Source organism: Chenopodium album, chromosome 9, assembly GCF_948465745.1.
Source record: "Chenopodium album chromosome 9, dcCheAlbu1.1, whole genome shotgun sequence".
Taxonomy (NCBI): Eukaryota; Viridiplantae; Streptophyta; class Magnoliopsida; order Caryophyllales; family Amaranthaceae; genus Chenopodium; species Chenopodium album.
The window spans coordinates 65,570,842-65,589,670 of NC_137842.1; the positions used below are offsets into that span (position 1 = coordinate 65,570,842).

Here is an 18,829-nt window from a genome sequence, read left to right on the forward strand (position 1 = left end):
GAGTGAACAAGATTAAATTAGATGCATAAATTCAAAGAGAAAAATGGGAGGGAGGTAGTTGAGTTAAGTGATGGCAATAAATTTGGTAGCACAAAAATATGGTTGGTGTTAATGTTGTGCAACTTTGCCATTTACTAGTACAGTAGTACTGCCCCCTTATCATGTTATTTTTGGGATGTCCCATTAATGTTGCTGTATTTTCTGAAGAAAAAAATAGGCCTTTGGTAATAAGAATTTTAGATGTACAAATTATTGTGGAAGAATGCAGATAAAGTAGATATATACTTCGTAAAAGATTTTTATTTTTAATTTTTTGATATAATTAGAACTGCGGAGAATTTATTATATAGGTTGAAAAGTAGGTCGACTTAATAAAAAGTTGATTAATTAGCTGGTTATTTTAATATGATTACTTTTTTTTTGACAGGTTTAATATGATTACTTTAAATGTGTGTACGTACAATTTATATTGGTTTGTTGATTAGATATCAAATGTGTGATGCTTATGCGTAATTATCATTGTAATGAATAGTTAACGTTGATTTGGCTCTATGTGATTGAAAATGGTTGAATTTTCATGTGAAAAGTATCACATCTATACTTTAATTGATCACTAGGCCACTTGATTAAGTTATTGTAATTAGGGGAAATATACTGCAATAAGCAGATTAAATTAATTTAGTTTACGGATTAGAGTTAACTCAGATACATGAATCAAGTAGTAATATAGTTGTAGTAATATATTTATAGTCCTAACCAAGAGGTCAGATTTGATCACATGGTTTGATGGTGGTTGTTTCCTTGTACATAAATAATCTGTTACCAACCTTTTGTTGGGAATTCGTTATTGGTTAACTGATGGGAGCTCTATATATAAAACCTTCAAAACTCACGCACTTAATATCGGGGATCATTTTTATTTTTTTTAGACAGCGGCTATAACAATACAACAAAGAGAAACCTACATACCCACTACAGGGATTACGAATTGTTAGCTCGTGGGAAATCGGGGATCATAAATTGTACACTTACCGGTATCATATTAATAATATGTCAAAGAGACTTAAAACCTATTTGCCCTATGACTTTGATTAATGTATACTGTATAGTCATGATAACTATGGGTCTGTACTCTTACGTTGAAATTCAGTTCATTTCATTTCAGTTCAACTCCTAATTTCCTTCTCTTATAAAATATTCAGTGTTCAATTCAGTTCAGTTCGGCTGAGTTCAGTCAATGAGAACAGGCCCTATGACAAGACACTCAAGAATCAAGATATCTCTTTAATCTCACAATCATAAATCTAAACATTGTAGTCTTTTCCTCTCACAATTACAAGATAACTTAATTAAATTCGCAATAGCATGCATGTACTTCGTACATGGATGCATGCATGATTTGTCATCGTATAAGCATATGATGAATTGGCATAGAATACGGTATTGGACTAAGAAAACAGGTTTTGAGTCTATATATTAAGAAGCTTGTATGTCGTGAACTTATCGCATGGACATGCCATATCTTGCACACTAACATGCGTGCCATACATCGATGTCAAATCGCTTAGGTCTCTCAATCAACTACTACTTCGTTGAAGAACCACTTACACGAACGTGCTCCAGGTTGCATAGATGTGCAACATCTTGCACAGACGTGCATGACTCTTACGTACGACACTCCTTTTGCTTACCGTAACATTAGAACTAACACTTTATAGACTCATTCACACATCTCCGCAACAAAATCAACTAACAAACTGATTGTACTTTTCTAAACCATTTAACTTCTCACGTTTTGAAAAAAATATTAGTAGTAATGTTTTTGCAATGTGTAGCAAAACATAATTGGCTATATATTTGTGTAGTTATCACAAGTTAAAGTTTATATGGGTGCAAATCAAAATAGTTCCTTATATTTGACCCCTTTAATTTCCATGGTTGGCTAGTCCAAAGTTGACCCATTTTTTTACTTGTTTGACACGTCCAATATAATGTTTTCTATAGTACAGTACATGAATACAGGATTTTCTCCAAATAATGAATGGGTAGTCTCAAAGTCTAGAGGAGTAAAGGGTAATATCATACGGAGTAGTAAGAAGAGGATGGTCGTTGTCTCCTAATTAATGCTCAGCAGCTAGCCTCTTTGCTTTCACGCTTATATTGCCACCTACATTTTCGGTCTCGATTAAGTTATGTTACATTGTCTCCAAATACTTTAATTTTATAATTTGATCTAATTTAAATTTCACCAAAAATAATCTAAATCGCATTAATCATTTGATAGTAATCTAGGCTAGTCATTTACATTATCTTAATTTATGTTTGCCACTTGTGATAATATTGGATTTGATTATAAATTTGTTGATAGTGAACCATTGAAATATGGAGTACCATGCAACAAAGGTGGATAAAGCATAGAGGTGCCATTTTAAGGACAAATATACTCCATACTACGCAATTTAAGATAATTATCATGTTACAAGTTAGGGGTAAATTTAATCGTGTTTTATCTACTCCGTATATTCATACATATGGAGTACGCTTTCAAAGTGTAGATATTTTTTGGAAGCAATAAAATTTTTCCAACTGAAGTAAAATAAGACAATATTACAGAGTATCAAATAATTTATCATAAATCTGTATACTCTAAAAATTCCTTGTGATTATTGATTAATGCATTCATTGTGATTATTGATTAACGCATATGATGAAGATGGGTAAAGAACATTCAACACCGCCCCCCCCCCCCCCCCCCCCCTCTCTGCTCATCGAGGAACCTAACATATACGGATTGGTACTTCCTGGCTCCCAAGTTTCCGCTCAGAGTCATAAGGACACACCGGAGGCGCTTACGAGTAGAAGAGGGCCGGCTAGAGGCCTAGCACATCTCCTTAGTTCTCATCATAAGGTAGACCACCATACAATCTTACCCATTCCCCTCCCTTCATATTTTCAACATAAGAAAGATACATTCAACACATTTAACACAAAATTTCCAACACCAAGTATCCAAAAGACCCACATTTTCCCAACTTCAAACCCCCAATTTCTAGTGTCATAAAAGTCAAATCCCACATTAAGAAGGCCAAAACAAAAGCAACAAAAGAATAGTCCAAAATCAGACCAATACCAATAAATCTCCCGCCAAGTATTACTAGTAATAAATCCATCGTAAACACAACAAAGAAATTTAAAGCTTCAGAGTACCATAAATCAATTTCCTGCATTAAATGATATTTCCCTATTTCCTAACCAACATCAATCCCATCAATTTAAGTTTAACACCCCCTACAACACCTCCACACCTATCTCCTAACCTATGCTACGAGACTACGAGTATTATCTTTACAAAACCGAGATCAAACCCCGTTTACATCATTGCTTTATAGCTCCGTTTACGCCCAAAAACCAACTTCAGAGAGTAGTAGATAGATGGAGAGAGAATCCCCAAAAGTAACCTTAAACAAAAAGTCCCTTAATTAAGTTATATTATCTCTCTCCATCTTTCTAACACTCCCTTAATATTTTTCTCTTTCGTCAATTTCACCCATTTAATGCACTTGACAGTTGACACACCCTCCCATTAAATTTTCCTACTACATTTACACCACCCTCACCCCCACCACATTTACACCCCATCATCACCGTTCATTCATTCCACCTTGATCCAACGCTTCATCCGCCTCCCACGTGTCATCATCTCCTACCGTCTATTAAACCTCTCCGGCGAAATCAACGCTTCAGGATCACCCGACCTCATTCGACTCGACGAAAACATCGCCGCTCTTCCAAACAATGGCGACGCCATTGATTTCATTCTTCTAGAAGGTTCATCTGTGCTAGCGTATCGTAAGCTCGCTGAAGACTCCGACAACGGAAAAAACCCTCGTCGCCGGAAAAACGCCGGGGATTTAATCGTTCGCCGGAAAGAGAATACTCTGGATTTTGCTAATGAGCTAAACGGCGTTGATGATGGTCGTTTTGTCCAGAAGAAGCTCCGCCGTTGACGGTGGTGATACGGCGTCGTTGCCGGCTCCATAACTAACCTTTCCGACGGAAAACTCCGTTCAAAACCAAACGAATCCGATCGTTTGAGAAGAAAATCGAGTTCTCTTCTATTACAACGGTGATCTTCCGACTGAATTACCCTTCTTTCCGGCGAGAAAACCTCCTGGATTTCGCCGGAATTTTGCTCGACATCAACTTCCGGCAACGGCTCTAAAAACATGCTTTCGAGGAGAATTCCTTCGTCGAAGCTTGGACGGATTCTCGCCGCCATTACCGGCGATAATAACGGTGATTCCGGCGGTGGCGGGAGATAAACTCCGGCACGACAAAGCGGACACGTGGCGTGCGATCGAAGCCACATGTCGATACAATCAACGTGGAAAGCGTGACAACAAAGAGGCAGAGTACGAATACATTCTCCCTCCTCAAAATCAAGCAAACAAACAGCACAATCATTGAATCCATCAACTTCGATAAACCCTAATTTCGTCGGAAACCTGTAAATTGTCAACGGAATATTCTTGATAACCGATTCATCGAGGCCGTAAGGTGAGTAAACGTAGAATCCGTCGGATGATTCATACGGCGGCGGCGGAGAGCCGATATCGGACGGCGGGAAGAGAATCCGGCGGCGGCGATGACGGCGGAAGAAGCGGAGAAATGGCGGGAAGAGGTGGCGGGAAATAAGGCGGGAGTAAGTGATGAAGAGGAAGGCTGCTGCTGCAACGACCACCATGGCGATCAACGGTGGGCTGAAGTCGATGGGGAGTTTGGACGGTGGAGATTGGTGGATGACTATGGCGGAGAGAAAGGAGGTTGGAGGAAGTGTGGGGCCTGGTTGAGGTGGGTGTTCTTGTTCTGGTGGTCTGGCAGCCATTTTTAGAGAGAGAAAGTAGGTAGGTAGGAGAGAGAGTGTGTGTGAGTGAGGTAGAAGAAAAGGAAATGGGGTTAAAATTTTTGATTTATTAAAATGATTTTGGAAATTTAGGATTGCATATCTTCATGACACCTCAGCTTTAGGAGGTGTGTATAAGAAATTTTAATATACATTCGCGTATACCGTGAGCTAGGTGCACTTAAGAATTTGTAGTGACTACCGAGTGATCTTACCATTTCAGTATTACTCGGGACTTGGGTATACTGTATTTTTTGTATTATTACGGAGTATTCAAATATGTTGTACGGGTTTGTGATATGTGCACTCGGGTGTATGTAAAAATGTATCGGGTGATTAAAGGAATATTAAAAGTAAATGAGGGGAGTTTCCATCTAATGTGGGGGAACCCCACTTAGCACTAATGCGGCATATGGATTGGTGAAAAGATTTGTTGACTAAGTTTGAGGGGAGATTGACCTAAAAACAGTTGAATGCTAAGGTGTGAAAACGACTTGAATCTTAGAAGGGGTTTTGTTTGTCAGTAGAGTTTGTTTTCCCATTGTTGGATATGGAAAGGTGAGCTTGTGGGGGACGCAACCTAAAGCATTTGTTATCAAAAAGAGGGTAGTAATTGGGTACTCCATTATACCCAACTTTAGCTCGATCTAGTGAAAATTAAGTATGGATAGTAATATAGCTTTAGCATAATCATTATGCCGTCACCTTTAATACTTGTATTTGGTAACTATTAACTTATAGTATTGATATACGAGTAACTAATTGTATTGATTGAATTTGATAGCTAGCTATATTAGATGTTTTTAATGACTATTTGGTAATTTATTTTGAATTCCTAATTAGTTTATTAGAGTGTACAAAATTGCTTTAACAACTCTAACAAAGAGTTGGGTAGATTTCATTTATAGACCTAGGCACCTAGCCTAAGTTAATAATGATTTCATTTAATATATTGTTAGTACAATACCACGAGCATAATTCAACGAATAAATTGGATCATATGATTGTACGATACCACAAGCATAATTCAACTAATATTACAATTCCAAGATCATAAACTAAACTATTTGATTGAAGGCCAAATCACAATCTCAATAGAATCACATCAAAATTGACAAGATCATGCGTACAAAATCATGTAGAATTGAAATAGGATCATAAGAATTGTATGATCAAGCTATTTCCTAATAAAATGAGCTCAAAAGCTATCAAACCTATTTCATAATGCAAAAAATAACAACCCATTTAAAACAATGAAATTTTATAACTCTATAGTGTAGGATTTGAACTATGTAAGAGTGAAAAATACTTCAACATCTATCTTAAGTTAGAATTATGAGGATAATGTTAGCAAAACTACGTATAATTATCATTTCTATTACTTGAAAATAATGTATTTAGTCCTTTGATAGCATATTAAACCCATTTATTTTATTATTATTTTTATTTTTATAATCATACAATCCAACAAATCGATTCAACCCCATTCATCGATCCAAACTAGAAACCTGACCGTGTTAACCTTAGATGTTATCACGTACATGAAATATTTTAAATTATAGAATGAAATAATCACTCAATTTAAATCCTAATTCCAATCATAATTCATTGACTCATATATTCTAACCGAATTGATTTTGTTAATATCTTAGGGTTTTGAACTGAGCTAAACTGAACTGAAATTATTGAAGCTGAAATGAACAAAATATTTTATGAGAGAACGAATTTAAGAATTGAACTTATAGAAACTGAACTAAACTGAAAATAATGTGAAAAGAACGGGCCCTTACAACATGATAAATCTAAAATCTAAAATCAAAATCTCAAAGTTAATAAAAGGGTGGCTAGTAGTTTGTGGGCTAATTCTTCCAAAAAAAAAAAAAAAAAAAAAAAAAAGAAAAAGAAAAAGTAGTTTGTGGGCTAATAAGAGGTATGGTTACCAAAGCCCAAACCCAATTTCGAAGCATTATCTTATAGCCCAAGAAAGAAAACCGAATAACCTGATCAAGTAATCAGCTTTATATTCAACCAAAGGCTCATAATTTAGGGTTTATCGAAGGTTTTGGGGATAAATCCATAGATCTTGCAATCTAGAGAAAGAGAAGAACAAAATAAAGCAAAGATGTTCGGAGGAATGTTCCAGAAGAAACCAAGCAAGGAAGAAGCTCTGAAGCAGCTTCGCTCCCATGGATTGATGTTCGGAGCATGGGTTGTTGCTATTCGGGTCACTCCTTATGTTCTTCAGTATTTCCAGAAAGAGGAGATCACTTTGGATCTTTGATTCAACCCCACCAAAATTAAGGTATTATTGTTATGATTTTCATGTAATTGACGTTATTTGATTCTTAATTTTATGTTAATTGGGTGTTTAATTGTGTTTTAGATGTTGGCAAAAAAAATTCAATTTTGCTCAATGTTGATTATTTTCGCATATAGTTAAGAAGAATTACAATTCGAACCTGGTAATTAAGTTTGTTGTGCACAAGATTGCAATTTTTACAATTTATGATTAGGGTTTATTATGAAATAGAGCGATTGTCCATGTTTAATTAGCATTAGCAATAGAAAGGGGAAGTTTATGGTGATACGATTTAATCCCAGAACTTCACAACTTGAGAACAATGAATTGGGATGAATTAAAGGGGTTCTTTTCAGTGAATTTGCGATTTTATTGTGTAAATTCTTCCAATTAAATGATTTGGGAGGTATTAGAGGGGTTCTTTCCCTTTGCGGTATTGACATTATCAAATTGTATTAATGTTATCAAATTTTCCCAATATATGAGTTGGAAGTATTAGAACAGGTATCTTTTCCTTGAAACTAACACGAGCTTCACGATTTGAGAACAATAAATTTTCAATGATATATAAGGATGATGTGTTGTTGGGTGTGACCTTTAATGTAGTTGAACCTGGGAATTGAAATTTAGTGCGACTCGATGCCATTAGTGTTAATGGGGGTGGTGTTGAGTCATAGTTTGAGATAGGATTCGAAAACTAAAATAGAGTATGCTTGAAAAAAGTACAACTTATAGTGGAGAATAACATCCATGGTGAATCTTGTACGCATTAGCTTGTTTGATTGATGCAGTTTCTATGATGGTTGAAGGATTCTTGTACACATGAATTTATGATTGGTGCGTTACATAGAATGTGCTGGACAAGAGATGAATTGATTGTAATTAGGAATATCTTGAGTCTAATATAAAGTTAAGGGCCCAAGGCAGGGGCCCATATATGCATGATGTGCATGGGTGTTCATTCTATGTGTGTGTAGTGTGTGATTGTTTGTGGCTTTTCTTGTGCTCTATATTACTTTTGCTCAATATCATATGACGCTACCTTATTTTCCTGCTAAAAGATATTTTAAGCCTTTTTTTTCAGGAGGTGTTTATATTCAATGTAATTTTTGAACTGATTTATTGCTTTTGTAACACATGCGACACATGGTTTCATGTAAAAGGTAACTCGTTTGCACAGTTTATGGCCTCTCTTTCAATGAGAGGGTTGTAATCTACTTTCCATGCCTCTCAGATTGCAAAAGTGGTCTTTTTCACAAAATCTATGCATTGAAGGTTGTTTTGGCCAGTTTTTGTTGTTTAGCTTTCATCAATTAAGCATGTAATATGAACTTTATAAGAATGACTTTTTTTGACTTTGTTTACTTCAAGGAATTCTTATACTAAGTAAAGTGCATGCCTGAGGTAGATCTAGTTGATTAGCTTATTAACCCTGATAAACTGAAGGTTCCAAATCATAAGTGCATTAGAAAGCTTAGCTTAGATTTCTGGTTCTTGTAGCTTTCCTGTGATCAGTGAAACTTAGTTTAATCAAAAAGGCTTCTTTCTATCCCGTCAAAAAAAAAAAAAAAAAAAAAAAGAGGCTTCTTTCTACTCACGTAGCCACTAGTTTCATTGGGTTTAAGACTTTTGTGATCAGTTACTGAGATGGTGTAAATATATCCTGATTCTCTCATAGCACTCTTTTGACATAATATTCTGGAATAGGATCAAAATATAGTCTGAGAGGAACTAAACTACTAAAGGGCAGATGGCCAACCAGTTCTCTGTGATAAATGGCTCATTCACATTCTTGTAGCTTTCTGTCAAACTTGAGAAAAACTCTTGCGATATCTCTCACATATACACACAACTCTGGGAGGAAATAATTACTAGGCTGCTGGCCATTTTAGGTCTTTGTGATAAATGGTTGCTTCGCATCATGTCTCTCTCAAAATGGGGAGGTGCTTGGAAGATATATTTCACTTACAATGACACAAGTACACATGCAAGAGCCTTTGTGAACTTCCAAGTCATTAATTGTTATGTTATTTTGATATTTTTTAAGTCAAATTTTCAGCAGCTTAATACTTTTTTTGGTTGTTTGCATTGCAGTGACACAAGAGAGAGATTGAAAATGAAGGGAGATATTATTTATTTAGGTTGCCCAAGTTGTCGACAAAACTTAAGTATTTTGTAGTTAGACAGGATCTGTTCTTAATTTTTTTCACTAGTTATCCGTTAAAATAATTATTGTACGCTAAATGTTTCTCGTGAATTGTTTCGTACAATTTTAGGCTTGACAAAGGTTTTTCTTTATTTTTTCATTGTGTTATAATGGGAGCTACTTGGCGAAGAATACTGTGTTTTTAACTCTACCTTCTTGCAGTGTTAATTTAGAAATTAAATTTGCATTAATCATGTATGTTGTGGCTAAATTAGCCGTAATACAGGCAAAAACAAAACCAAAGCCAATAATTTTTTTGGCAAAGTTGGTTGGCTTATACAATCCAAAGCAAGTACTAGCCGAAAGCAATTTTCACTATTTGACCTCCGAGTTTTGGTAGTAAAATGAACTGTCCTTTCAACCATATTCTTCTTTCTATTCTAGATATGCTCCTGCAAGTTAACAGGAGCAGTTGCTGAATGGTGGGCTTGAAAGCTTTATATTACAACTCTTACATCACTCTTGAATGTCTTGATTGACGATAAGGACAGAACAGAAGAACTAACATGACTGCTGGAGAAACTTGTACCACTAGACCAGCATCTAAGCAAGTTGATTTTGCTTCATGAATTCATTAAACAAGCCCCTTATAAGTAGCAACATTCCAAAAAAGCTTAACCTGCCACGCTTAAACAGACCACGTAATCAAATATTGCTCCGACCAAGCAGATTTGCCGTAGTAGCAACCTGCTAATATCTGTGAGGCAGTCCACAGAAGTTTCACGTTACTAAATTAGTTGTGACAAAGGACTAGTATGTAACCCAGTAAAAATCAACAACGATAATAAAACCATCAACCATATTTATGCACACAGATAAAAAGTTGATTAGAAGTTACAAAGCTATTAAACGCATTAATGGAGGAAGACGCAAGTTTTTAAATTTTTTTAACATAATTTCACACCAAGATCAAATCTGCAGCAGGTATGAATATAAGTAATACACATTAATTGGAGAAAGCGTAATTATTTTTTCATTTATTAAAATTGATTTCTCACTAAGATAAAATTTGCAGCAGGTATGAACTCTAATTGGTGTGTCACACAAATGATCAGTTTTGGGCTCTAAAGGCCAAGAACACATTCCTGCAATCAAAAGTATAATAATAAAGCGCCGTGATAATATGTGATGGGGCAGAGTATAAACTTATGTAGGACAGATACTCTCAATGTTTTGATAACCAAGAACTATAAGAAAACGACGGTTGCTATACCTTGAAAAGATGACTGTGGGTGTGAGCATCTACAACACCAAAGGATCATCAAACAGATGTATATCAGCATCCTCCTGGAACCATGCACAGGAAATTCGAATCCTTTGCTTCTAAACGCCACTCAAATTGATACCCCTCTCACCAACAATAATCTTGTCACCAAAAGATAAGATTTTGGGATCCTTCTTCAAGAAACATGCTTCTAAGACTGTCATACTTTCATGATCCATTTCTTTGCCAAGCGATATGTCAACTATCTACACAGCATAAGCCTCGGATCCACTCAGTCTTATAGCTCAGATCCAGAGATCTTTGGTACTTCTCCGAGTATACCAGAGAGTAAGATTGGCTCGCCAAAGCTGAGTACATAGCAAACAACTACCCACATATTAGCAGCAACCTTCGAAATAGATTTAGAAAGTTTTTCCATGAACAGGGTGCAAGCTGCCAAAACTAAGAAATGAAGCAACCCTATCAAGGGAAAGCTTTGTTTGAATCAACTCTTAAATTTCATATAAGATTTACAAACATCATCCTTAAGGATACTAAGGTCCGAGAGGTTTTGTTATAACCTTTAGCGATGGCAGTTTTCATTCCGACTAGTGTTTTAAGTCCTGATTCTTAACACAGTAAGCTTACATATCCATCATCTCTTTCCTCAGACTTTCTGCTTCATCTGCATTTCCTTGCTTCAAGTAGCCATCAATAAAAGCACCATATACATGTGACTTGGGTCTAAACCCCTTCCCTGCCATTTGTGCCTGAAGTTTCAAGGCTTCCTCCGTCTTTCCCTCATCACATAAACCCTTTATCAGTAACTCATAGCTTGACTCTCTCGCAACAAAATCAGCATTCTTCATAGCAACCTTGAAGAATTCCAAAGCTTCCGAAACTGACCTCTTACAACAAAGTACTCTAACCATTGAATCAACAGTTGAACTATCAGTCTTGAACCCCTTCCTACGCATATCATTATACAACAGCATAACAGAATCAGCATCTCCAGCCAAACAATACCCACCTATAAGATGTTCATAAGTAACACGAGTTCCCTCCACGCCTCGCAATCCCATCTCTCTATAAAGCTCCTCACCCTTCCCAACCTCACCCATTCTACAATACCCACCAATCAATGTATTATAACCAACAACATCAGGATTCAACCCCTTCACTCTCAACTCTTCCCACACCTTTTCAGCCTTCTCCAAACCACCTTCCTCACAATAACCCTCCATCAAAATGCTATAACTATAAGCATTCGGTTCGCAATTCGACTTAACCATCTCAATCCAAACCTCTTCCACCATATCAAGCAATCCATTTCGATGAAACGAAAGCATAAGATCATTAAAAACATGTACGTTTGGAACTAATTTACCATTCTCACACCTAAATAGCTCCTTATACAAATCATATCCAAAGAAACAATCCCTAGTTTTCAAGGCACTCGAAATCAACTCATTACAAGTACCAATATTAACTAAAATTCCACGATTATGTAACATCCTAACAATATCAATACATGGGTCTAATTTATTCATTTCTAAAAGGGAAACAATCAATAAATCAAACACAAAGGGGGCAGAATCACATACCCGGTAAGATTCAACCAAAGCCCTAAAAACCTTAACACTTTTTCGCACAAAATTCTCCAGAATCTTCAACACCCATCAAATCAAACTCCCTAATTGCCGACTTAATAAGCGATTTAGCCCGGCCTTTTTGGCGACCGCGAGCTAAGATGTGAATAATGGTGGCATACGAATGGAGGGAGGAGAGAGAATGGCAGCGGCGCGTGGTGAAGAGGAAAAAGCGGAGGGCGAGGTGGGGATTGTTGCGGATTTCGAGGAGGATTTTGGAGGTTTGAGATGGGGTGAACCCGTTGGGGAAGAGAGAGAGAAGAGTGGACCACCGGGATTTCCGGCGGTGGTGGGTTAGGATTGATACGGCGGTAGAGACGGCGGAGGTGTCGGGGGTTGGAGAGGAGGAAAAGATGGAGGAGAGTGAGACGGTGGTTGAAGAGGTGGCGCGTGGGGTAAATGCGCGCCGGAGGATTGCAGTTGACATTAGTGATGTTTTAGTGGGAAGTTTAAGAGTGAACAGAGGATTTACATTCTGGTTGGGGGAGTTTTGGACTTTTGGAATAACGGGTGTAAAAGAGCTGAGCCGACTCGCAAACTACTCGAGCTCGGCTCGGAATTTTTACAAGCTGATAGCTTGATACACAGGCACACAGCTATGTTCGGCTCGAAAGCTTGCAAACAAGCTTAAAATATTTTTATTTAGTATGAGTATATTTTTTTTTTACATGGTAACCTTAAATATTACGTGAGTAGTAGAATATTTAATAAGTCTAAGAAAAATAAATAACCTTACTTATAATACGGAGTATATCTTTAAAATAACATCATATTGTTATGATTTTCGAACCTAAGTCGAGTTTTATTATAACTTAGACTTAATAATTTAAGTTCGAGGTTCGGCTTGAACTCGAGCAATAGTGTAATGAGCCAAGCCTGAGTTACCCAAGCTCAGTCTCGGCTAGGCTCGTTAACACCCCTACTGTTGGGGGTTTGTTTTGATGTTTTTTTTTTTTTTTTTTTGTAAGGATGTTAAGATAATAAATTTTAACTTATCTTCCACTTTTTTTTATTTTTTATTTTTTATTTTTTTTTTATTTTTTAACCAACCTTTCTTCCACCTCATAAAACTTCAAAAAGAAAAAAGAAAAAATAAAAGTTGGGCGGAAATTTTTTTATGAGGCGCTAACACATGTACTCTGATCTAGGGATTTTTTTTTTTGGAAATTAATTTAGTATAGTATATTGATAGATAGTTCTCGAGCCACGTTCAGTTTTTTGAAATTATTGATAAATAAATATAGAAGTTTTTAGAAATAAGGATGAAATGTTTCCTTTTCATTACTGTATAACCTCATATATCCGTTCAAAAAAAAAAAAAAAAACCCTCAAATATGATGTACTCCGTACATCATAATCTCAAATGAGTAAAAGATATATCTAAGGCCTGGTTTAGTTCACTTTATTTTTACTTATTTCAGAAAAAAAATAAGTTTAGATCAAATAAGAGAAAATAAGTTCAGACCAGATCAGATCAGAAAAAATAAATTCAGATCAGATCATCGTTTTATGTGTTGTTTTTATCGATAAGCAAATGTTTCATATATGGCATCAAATAGATTCATTAGATTTTCTCGACCTAACCTTGAATAATTAAGTTCTTGAATATCTATTATTGATCAATCTGCTTGAAAATGAATATTATTTATTTATTTATTTTTATAATCATAAGGAAAAAAACAGACGTTAGGAAACTCTCCTCACGAAACTTAGGGCTTGTTCATTTGAACTTAATTTCAATCCAGTTCAGCTCTAATCAGTTCAGTTTAATTCAGCTCCAACAAATTCAGTTCAGTTCAGCTCCAATCAGTTCAGTTCAGTTCAGCTCCAACAAATTCAGTTCAGTTCAGCTCTAATCTGTTCAATTCAGTTCATTTCAGCTTCAATCAGTTCAGTTCACTTTAGTTCATCTCAGTTCAGTAAAGACAAACATGCCCTCTTAAAATTGAATATATGTGGCATAATTTGAGCCATTATACGAAAATATGCTTCAAGAAAGTGAGCACAAGAATAGGATTATTACCTTCTACCTTAAGTATGGAGTGATTATTTTTAGAATCTTATATAAAGTTGGCATCAATTCTTTTTTGTAATATATACTCTGACCTACATTTCCTCCTCAATTATTTGGATAATTATTCAACTTTACTGCGAGATGTTGTGTCCTCCATTCTAAGCAAACCATGTAACATTATTAAAACTTTTTAAGAGAACTTATAATATACTATACAATAATACTTTATTCTTCAAATGTCATATCCTGTGATTCTTGTCTATTACTCCATATATTGTAATACATTTTCCAAAACCTAATTATGGGATCGGATGACTCCTAGTTTGTACTTGTAATAGTTCTCATGAGTCATGATCCATAACTTATGTAATTTAGTGTTGCGTACAAAAATAAATAATAAAATTGTAATTTAGTGAGCACAATGACATCTTGAAAAATATAATTTAGTGAGCACAATGACATCTTGAAAAATGCCTCATTTTAAAACTTTCGACAAATTAAAGTTTTCTTAGATAAGGTTGATTGCATGTTAAACAAACTTAATTTGTTCATTTGAATGTCTTTTTTTGACAATCAGTTGTTGACTTTTTGCTAACTTACATGGCCTTATTTGACCAACTAATTTAATAATACATCAATTGTTAATTTTGGACATTTTAATAACATGGTAACAATTTTTTTTTTTTTTGACGATAATAACATGGTAACAATACATATACTAGTTGTGAAAAAAATATAAAAAATAATTAGTTTTTTTTTTTTTTTGAAAACCAAGTAATTAGTTTCTTAATACTTAATTATTGATCAAATTATACATAATAAAGAATTTAAGATAAAATGTAATAAATAAAATATTTTTTATATGGATAGTGAATAATTGACTTTGGTACGTGCGATGGAATTAGGAGTAATTTTTAAAATTCGTACAAGAGATAAGAGCTTTTATAATTGAACTAAGCCCATTTCTTGCACTCTACTCCAACACCATGTAATTGGAATCTAGAGCTCAATGTCAAAAAGGAAAAAAAAAAAAAAAAAAAAAAAAAGAAATGAAAATCACATCATAAATAAAGCAAAAAATTTCATATTCTTGTGTACTTTGAAAAAAAAAATCTTATTCTCTATGTCTCCTCTCTAATTCATTCTCTATCCATAGGAATTTTCATGTACATTCTTTAACCCACCCCACATAAATTTGACATTACCATAAAAATTCTTTAATTTTAGATACCTATTAGCTTCAATCTCAAGCTCAATAATTCTACCCAATTTTACAAGTCATCCCATTATTACTATTACTTCATAATAATATCTTAAATTACCTACTACTAGTATAAATATATTTGCTAACTTGTAAGATGTGTATATTTCTAGAGCTAATATAACAAATTAATCTTAACCTAAGGTATGAAATACAATGAGATTTCTCATTTTAGTCACCCAAAACACAAGCTCAAACTTGAGTACACAGAAATTCCCTTTAAGTGTGATGGTTGTAAGGAAATAGGCATTGGATCTTGTTATAAGTGCAATATATGTGAACATGATCTTCATATGCATTGTGCTATTCCTACCCCGGTAATCTACCACCCCTTTTATCCTAAATGCTCCTTCATCTTCGTGTCGAGGCCACCAGGGAACGTGCCTCGATATTGCAATGCTTGTGAGAGAGGTATTTCGGGTTTTTCGTATCATTGTAAGTCTTGTGGTTTTGATCTTCATCCTTGTTGTGCCAAGCTTCCTACCGCGATAGATGATGGAGAGATCAACTTGTATCTCTATAGGAAGGTCAGTGTTATCATTCTTAACTCCTATTTCACAATAATAAGCTAAGAATCATGTTTATGTTAAAACCTTTAACTAGATTTCAAATTATTGTGTTTGTACTACTAATACATACTTTTTCTTTTTCTGTTTTTCTTAAAGTAAATGATTTCCTTCCCAATTGTCATGTCCAGGAAAAGAAGTAAAACACATATTTGAGATAAGAGTTGTATGTATTGACACAGAGATTTATCTATAACAAAGTTACATATGCACAAATCGGTCCATTTAATTTGTACTATGGTTTAGTTTTGCCAAATGGACCGTTATTGCGTGATACAACATATACCGGTACCAGCTATATTAAAAGGACCTTGACCATATAAATATAAAATGAATAAAGTACAAAAATTGAAGGTTGTAGTTTGTAGACTTGTTTAATTTTTGAAGGCCAGTGTCATATTATACTGAGTATTATTTTTTTTTTGTGTGCGCGTAAATATGTGTGTAGGCTCCATTTTATTTGAGTCCACTGATTAAACTAGGTGTGTTATGTGAATGTAGGTTAGTGCTTCATGTCAAAGGTGTGGGAAAAAAGGACGAAGTTGGAGCTACCGATCATCAGATAAAAAATACAATCTACACGTAGCTTGTGTCAAGGACATGCTGATTGAGAGCTGGCAAGACTTGTACAATGGGCGCGGCCTAGGTAGTACGATTGCTCGTGGTGGTGGGACGAGCATACTGGATGTTCCAGGCCTGAAAAGGGCCCTGCTTCAAACGCATAGTCATAGGTATACTTACACTAAGAGTAAGGGATCAAAGGTACAAAAATGTTGTGAAATGGCTGGAATGACATTGCAGTTCGTTATCTCAGCTGTTCTTGGGGATCCCACTTCTCTTATTGCTGGGGTCATAGGCTCCTTGATGTCTAGGTAACAATAGTACTAGCCATACTCCTTTGTCTTAGTACACTTAAATTTGTAACAAGTGTGACATTTACGAGTAAAATAAGTGATCGTCCGATTGACATGACTGTATAGTTTGAACCTCCAAGAAAATAGATACGCCATACACTTATAGATGCTTTTTGAGTTGACGGTAACATGTGACATCAACAATAATAAGAGAGGTGGATCTCTGATAAATGATGATACCAGACCAAAAGCACTTGTATAATAAATTCATTTCTCACTTATAATCAAACGACCAATAATTATATTAACTATTGTACCATGCCAAATATTAACTTGGACTCACATAGTCTTGTCTAAAATTAAATGATCTATGTCTTATATATCCAATATACACATATAGTAGCTTTGATGATAGAATAAGTGGTGCATAACTACATATATGTAGGTCATGGACAGCTATTAAACCCACTTTATAACATGATAAATTAATATGATAAAGATTCCCATGAAAATGAAGAATTGTCGTAACATTTTTAAAGATGTTTATTGATAAAATAAGTATGTAATGTTATGTGTCCAATAGACAATGCTAGGGTTGAATTGAAGTAATATGGTAATTACGAGGCAAATTATTCAATCTCCACATCTTATCCTCTAGTTAGGTTGCACGGGCCACATATTGACTTCTAGAGCACAATTTCCCAAATATATGATAAAAATTAAAAATTATTGGGAAAAAAGAATAATACTCTATGAAAATAATGGATTGTACTCCGTATAGTATTGGATGATTTGTATGGTGGCCTCTATAAATATACACCGGTGTATTTACATTAGTGCATTCTTTATAAAATGTACGTGCACAAAGATATTATTGCGCATTTGATAATTATTGCTCATTTTAAAATCTTAATGTTAACAAAAAATAACGATGCTAAATTTTGTTTTAGGTAAATTTAATTAGTATGTACTACGTATATAATTGGTTTTTTTCCAGCTTGCTTGTAGATTATCCACTTGAAAAACAAATGTGTAAAGCTATATATTAAACTGATGGTTAAGGTAAAGTGGAGGTGGATGAGATTCGAACCCGTGACCTTTGTGTCACGCTAGCTCTGATACCATGTTAAAGGACCAACTCAACCAAAAGCTTAAACTGATGGTTGAGGCCCAGGAATATGTTTTATACTCTATCAAAGTTTTCATTGATGAGAATACTATAGAGCAGTAAGTACATCATGTGAATCCGATAAGACTTGACTTATATAGATGTTCGACTCTTATGTATGACGTATATAGAAAATGTAACATTATTATTAGTTACATTACCTATTATAATACGAAGTAATAATTTTGATTTCTTAGCTATCTATCCTGTATTCCCAACTTTGCACCATCTTAATCACTAATCACATACAATTTTGAATTTTCACTTGCACATAGCTGTGTCACTGTGTGGCAGCTCCCTGATCACAACTTTAACCTGATATATGTAACATAATTGGTGTATGATCAACGATGATACTTCATTTTCAGTTGCAATTACTTCAGACAGTATTATACTTTGGATATAACAAGTTGACATAGATTGCTATCAACCACTCCCTTTATGTTGACATACTAATAATTGAGTTAGAATCCAATCTCAATTTACGAATCTAAAACCAGTGTTTTTTTGGATAATTAATTGTAATAATATTTTCCGTAAGAGGTGTAAGGGTTAACCACATCATTATTTTAAACTTAACCCTAAAACATAACGTGTGACCACCCTACCTTTGTCATTAGGTTTAAACGACTTTATTTACAAACTATCAGTTTTCTATCGAGGTAAGACCATCATCATATTCCGTACACTAGTAGAAAAAAAGCA

The 18,829-nt window shown here is 34.9% G+C and overlaps 2 protein-coding genes and 1 pseudogene across 3 annotated transcripts; 1 reads left to right on the top strand and 2 right to left on the bottom strand.

Annotated features, from left to right (window-relative positions):
* Positions 1-3,127: 3,127 nt before the first annotated feature.
* Positions 3,128-4,949, bottom strand: LOC145560201 (RING-H2 finger protein ATL65 pseudogene; annotated as a pseudogene).
* A 4,348-nt stretch (positions 4,950-9,297) lies between these two features.
* On the bottom strand, positions 9,298-12,741 carry LOC145558808 (pentatricopeptide repeat-containing protein At2g15980-like). Of its 2 annotated transcripts, XR_014092613.1 has the most exons (3): positions 12,217-12,741; positions 10,622-10,980; positions 9,298-10,105 (listed from the first exon to the last, which is right to left on the bottom strand). XR_014092613.1 is itself a non-coding variant. In XM_081620144.1 (2 exons), exon 1 carries the CDS (start codon positions 11,692-11,694, stop codon positions 11,257-11,259), a length of 438 nt encoding a protein of 145 aa, XP_081476270.1. In that variant the 5' UTR covers positions 11,695-11,703; the 3' UTR covers positions 9,298-10,105; positions 10,622-11,256. The 2 variants fall into 2 exon arrangements, 1 of the variants encoding a protein (XP_081476270.1); XM_081620144.1 differs by lacking the exon at positions 12,217-12,741 and having other exon boundaries at positions 10,622-11,703.
* Positions 12,742-15,364: 2,623 nt separating this feature from the next.
* Positions 15,365-17,279, top strand: LOC145560202 (uncharacterized). Its single transcript, XM_081621461.1, has 2 exons — positions 15,365-16,063; positions 16,604-17,279. The coding sequence occupies exons 1-2, from the start codon at positions 15,683-15,685 to the stop codon at positions 16,976-16,978; spliced, it is 756 nt and encodes a 251-aa protein (XP_081477587.1). The 5' UTR covers positions 15,365-15,682; the 3' UTR covers positions 16,979-17,279.
* The last annotated feature ends 1,550 nt before the right edge of the window (positions 17,280-18,829 follow it).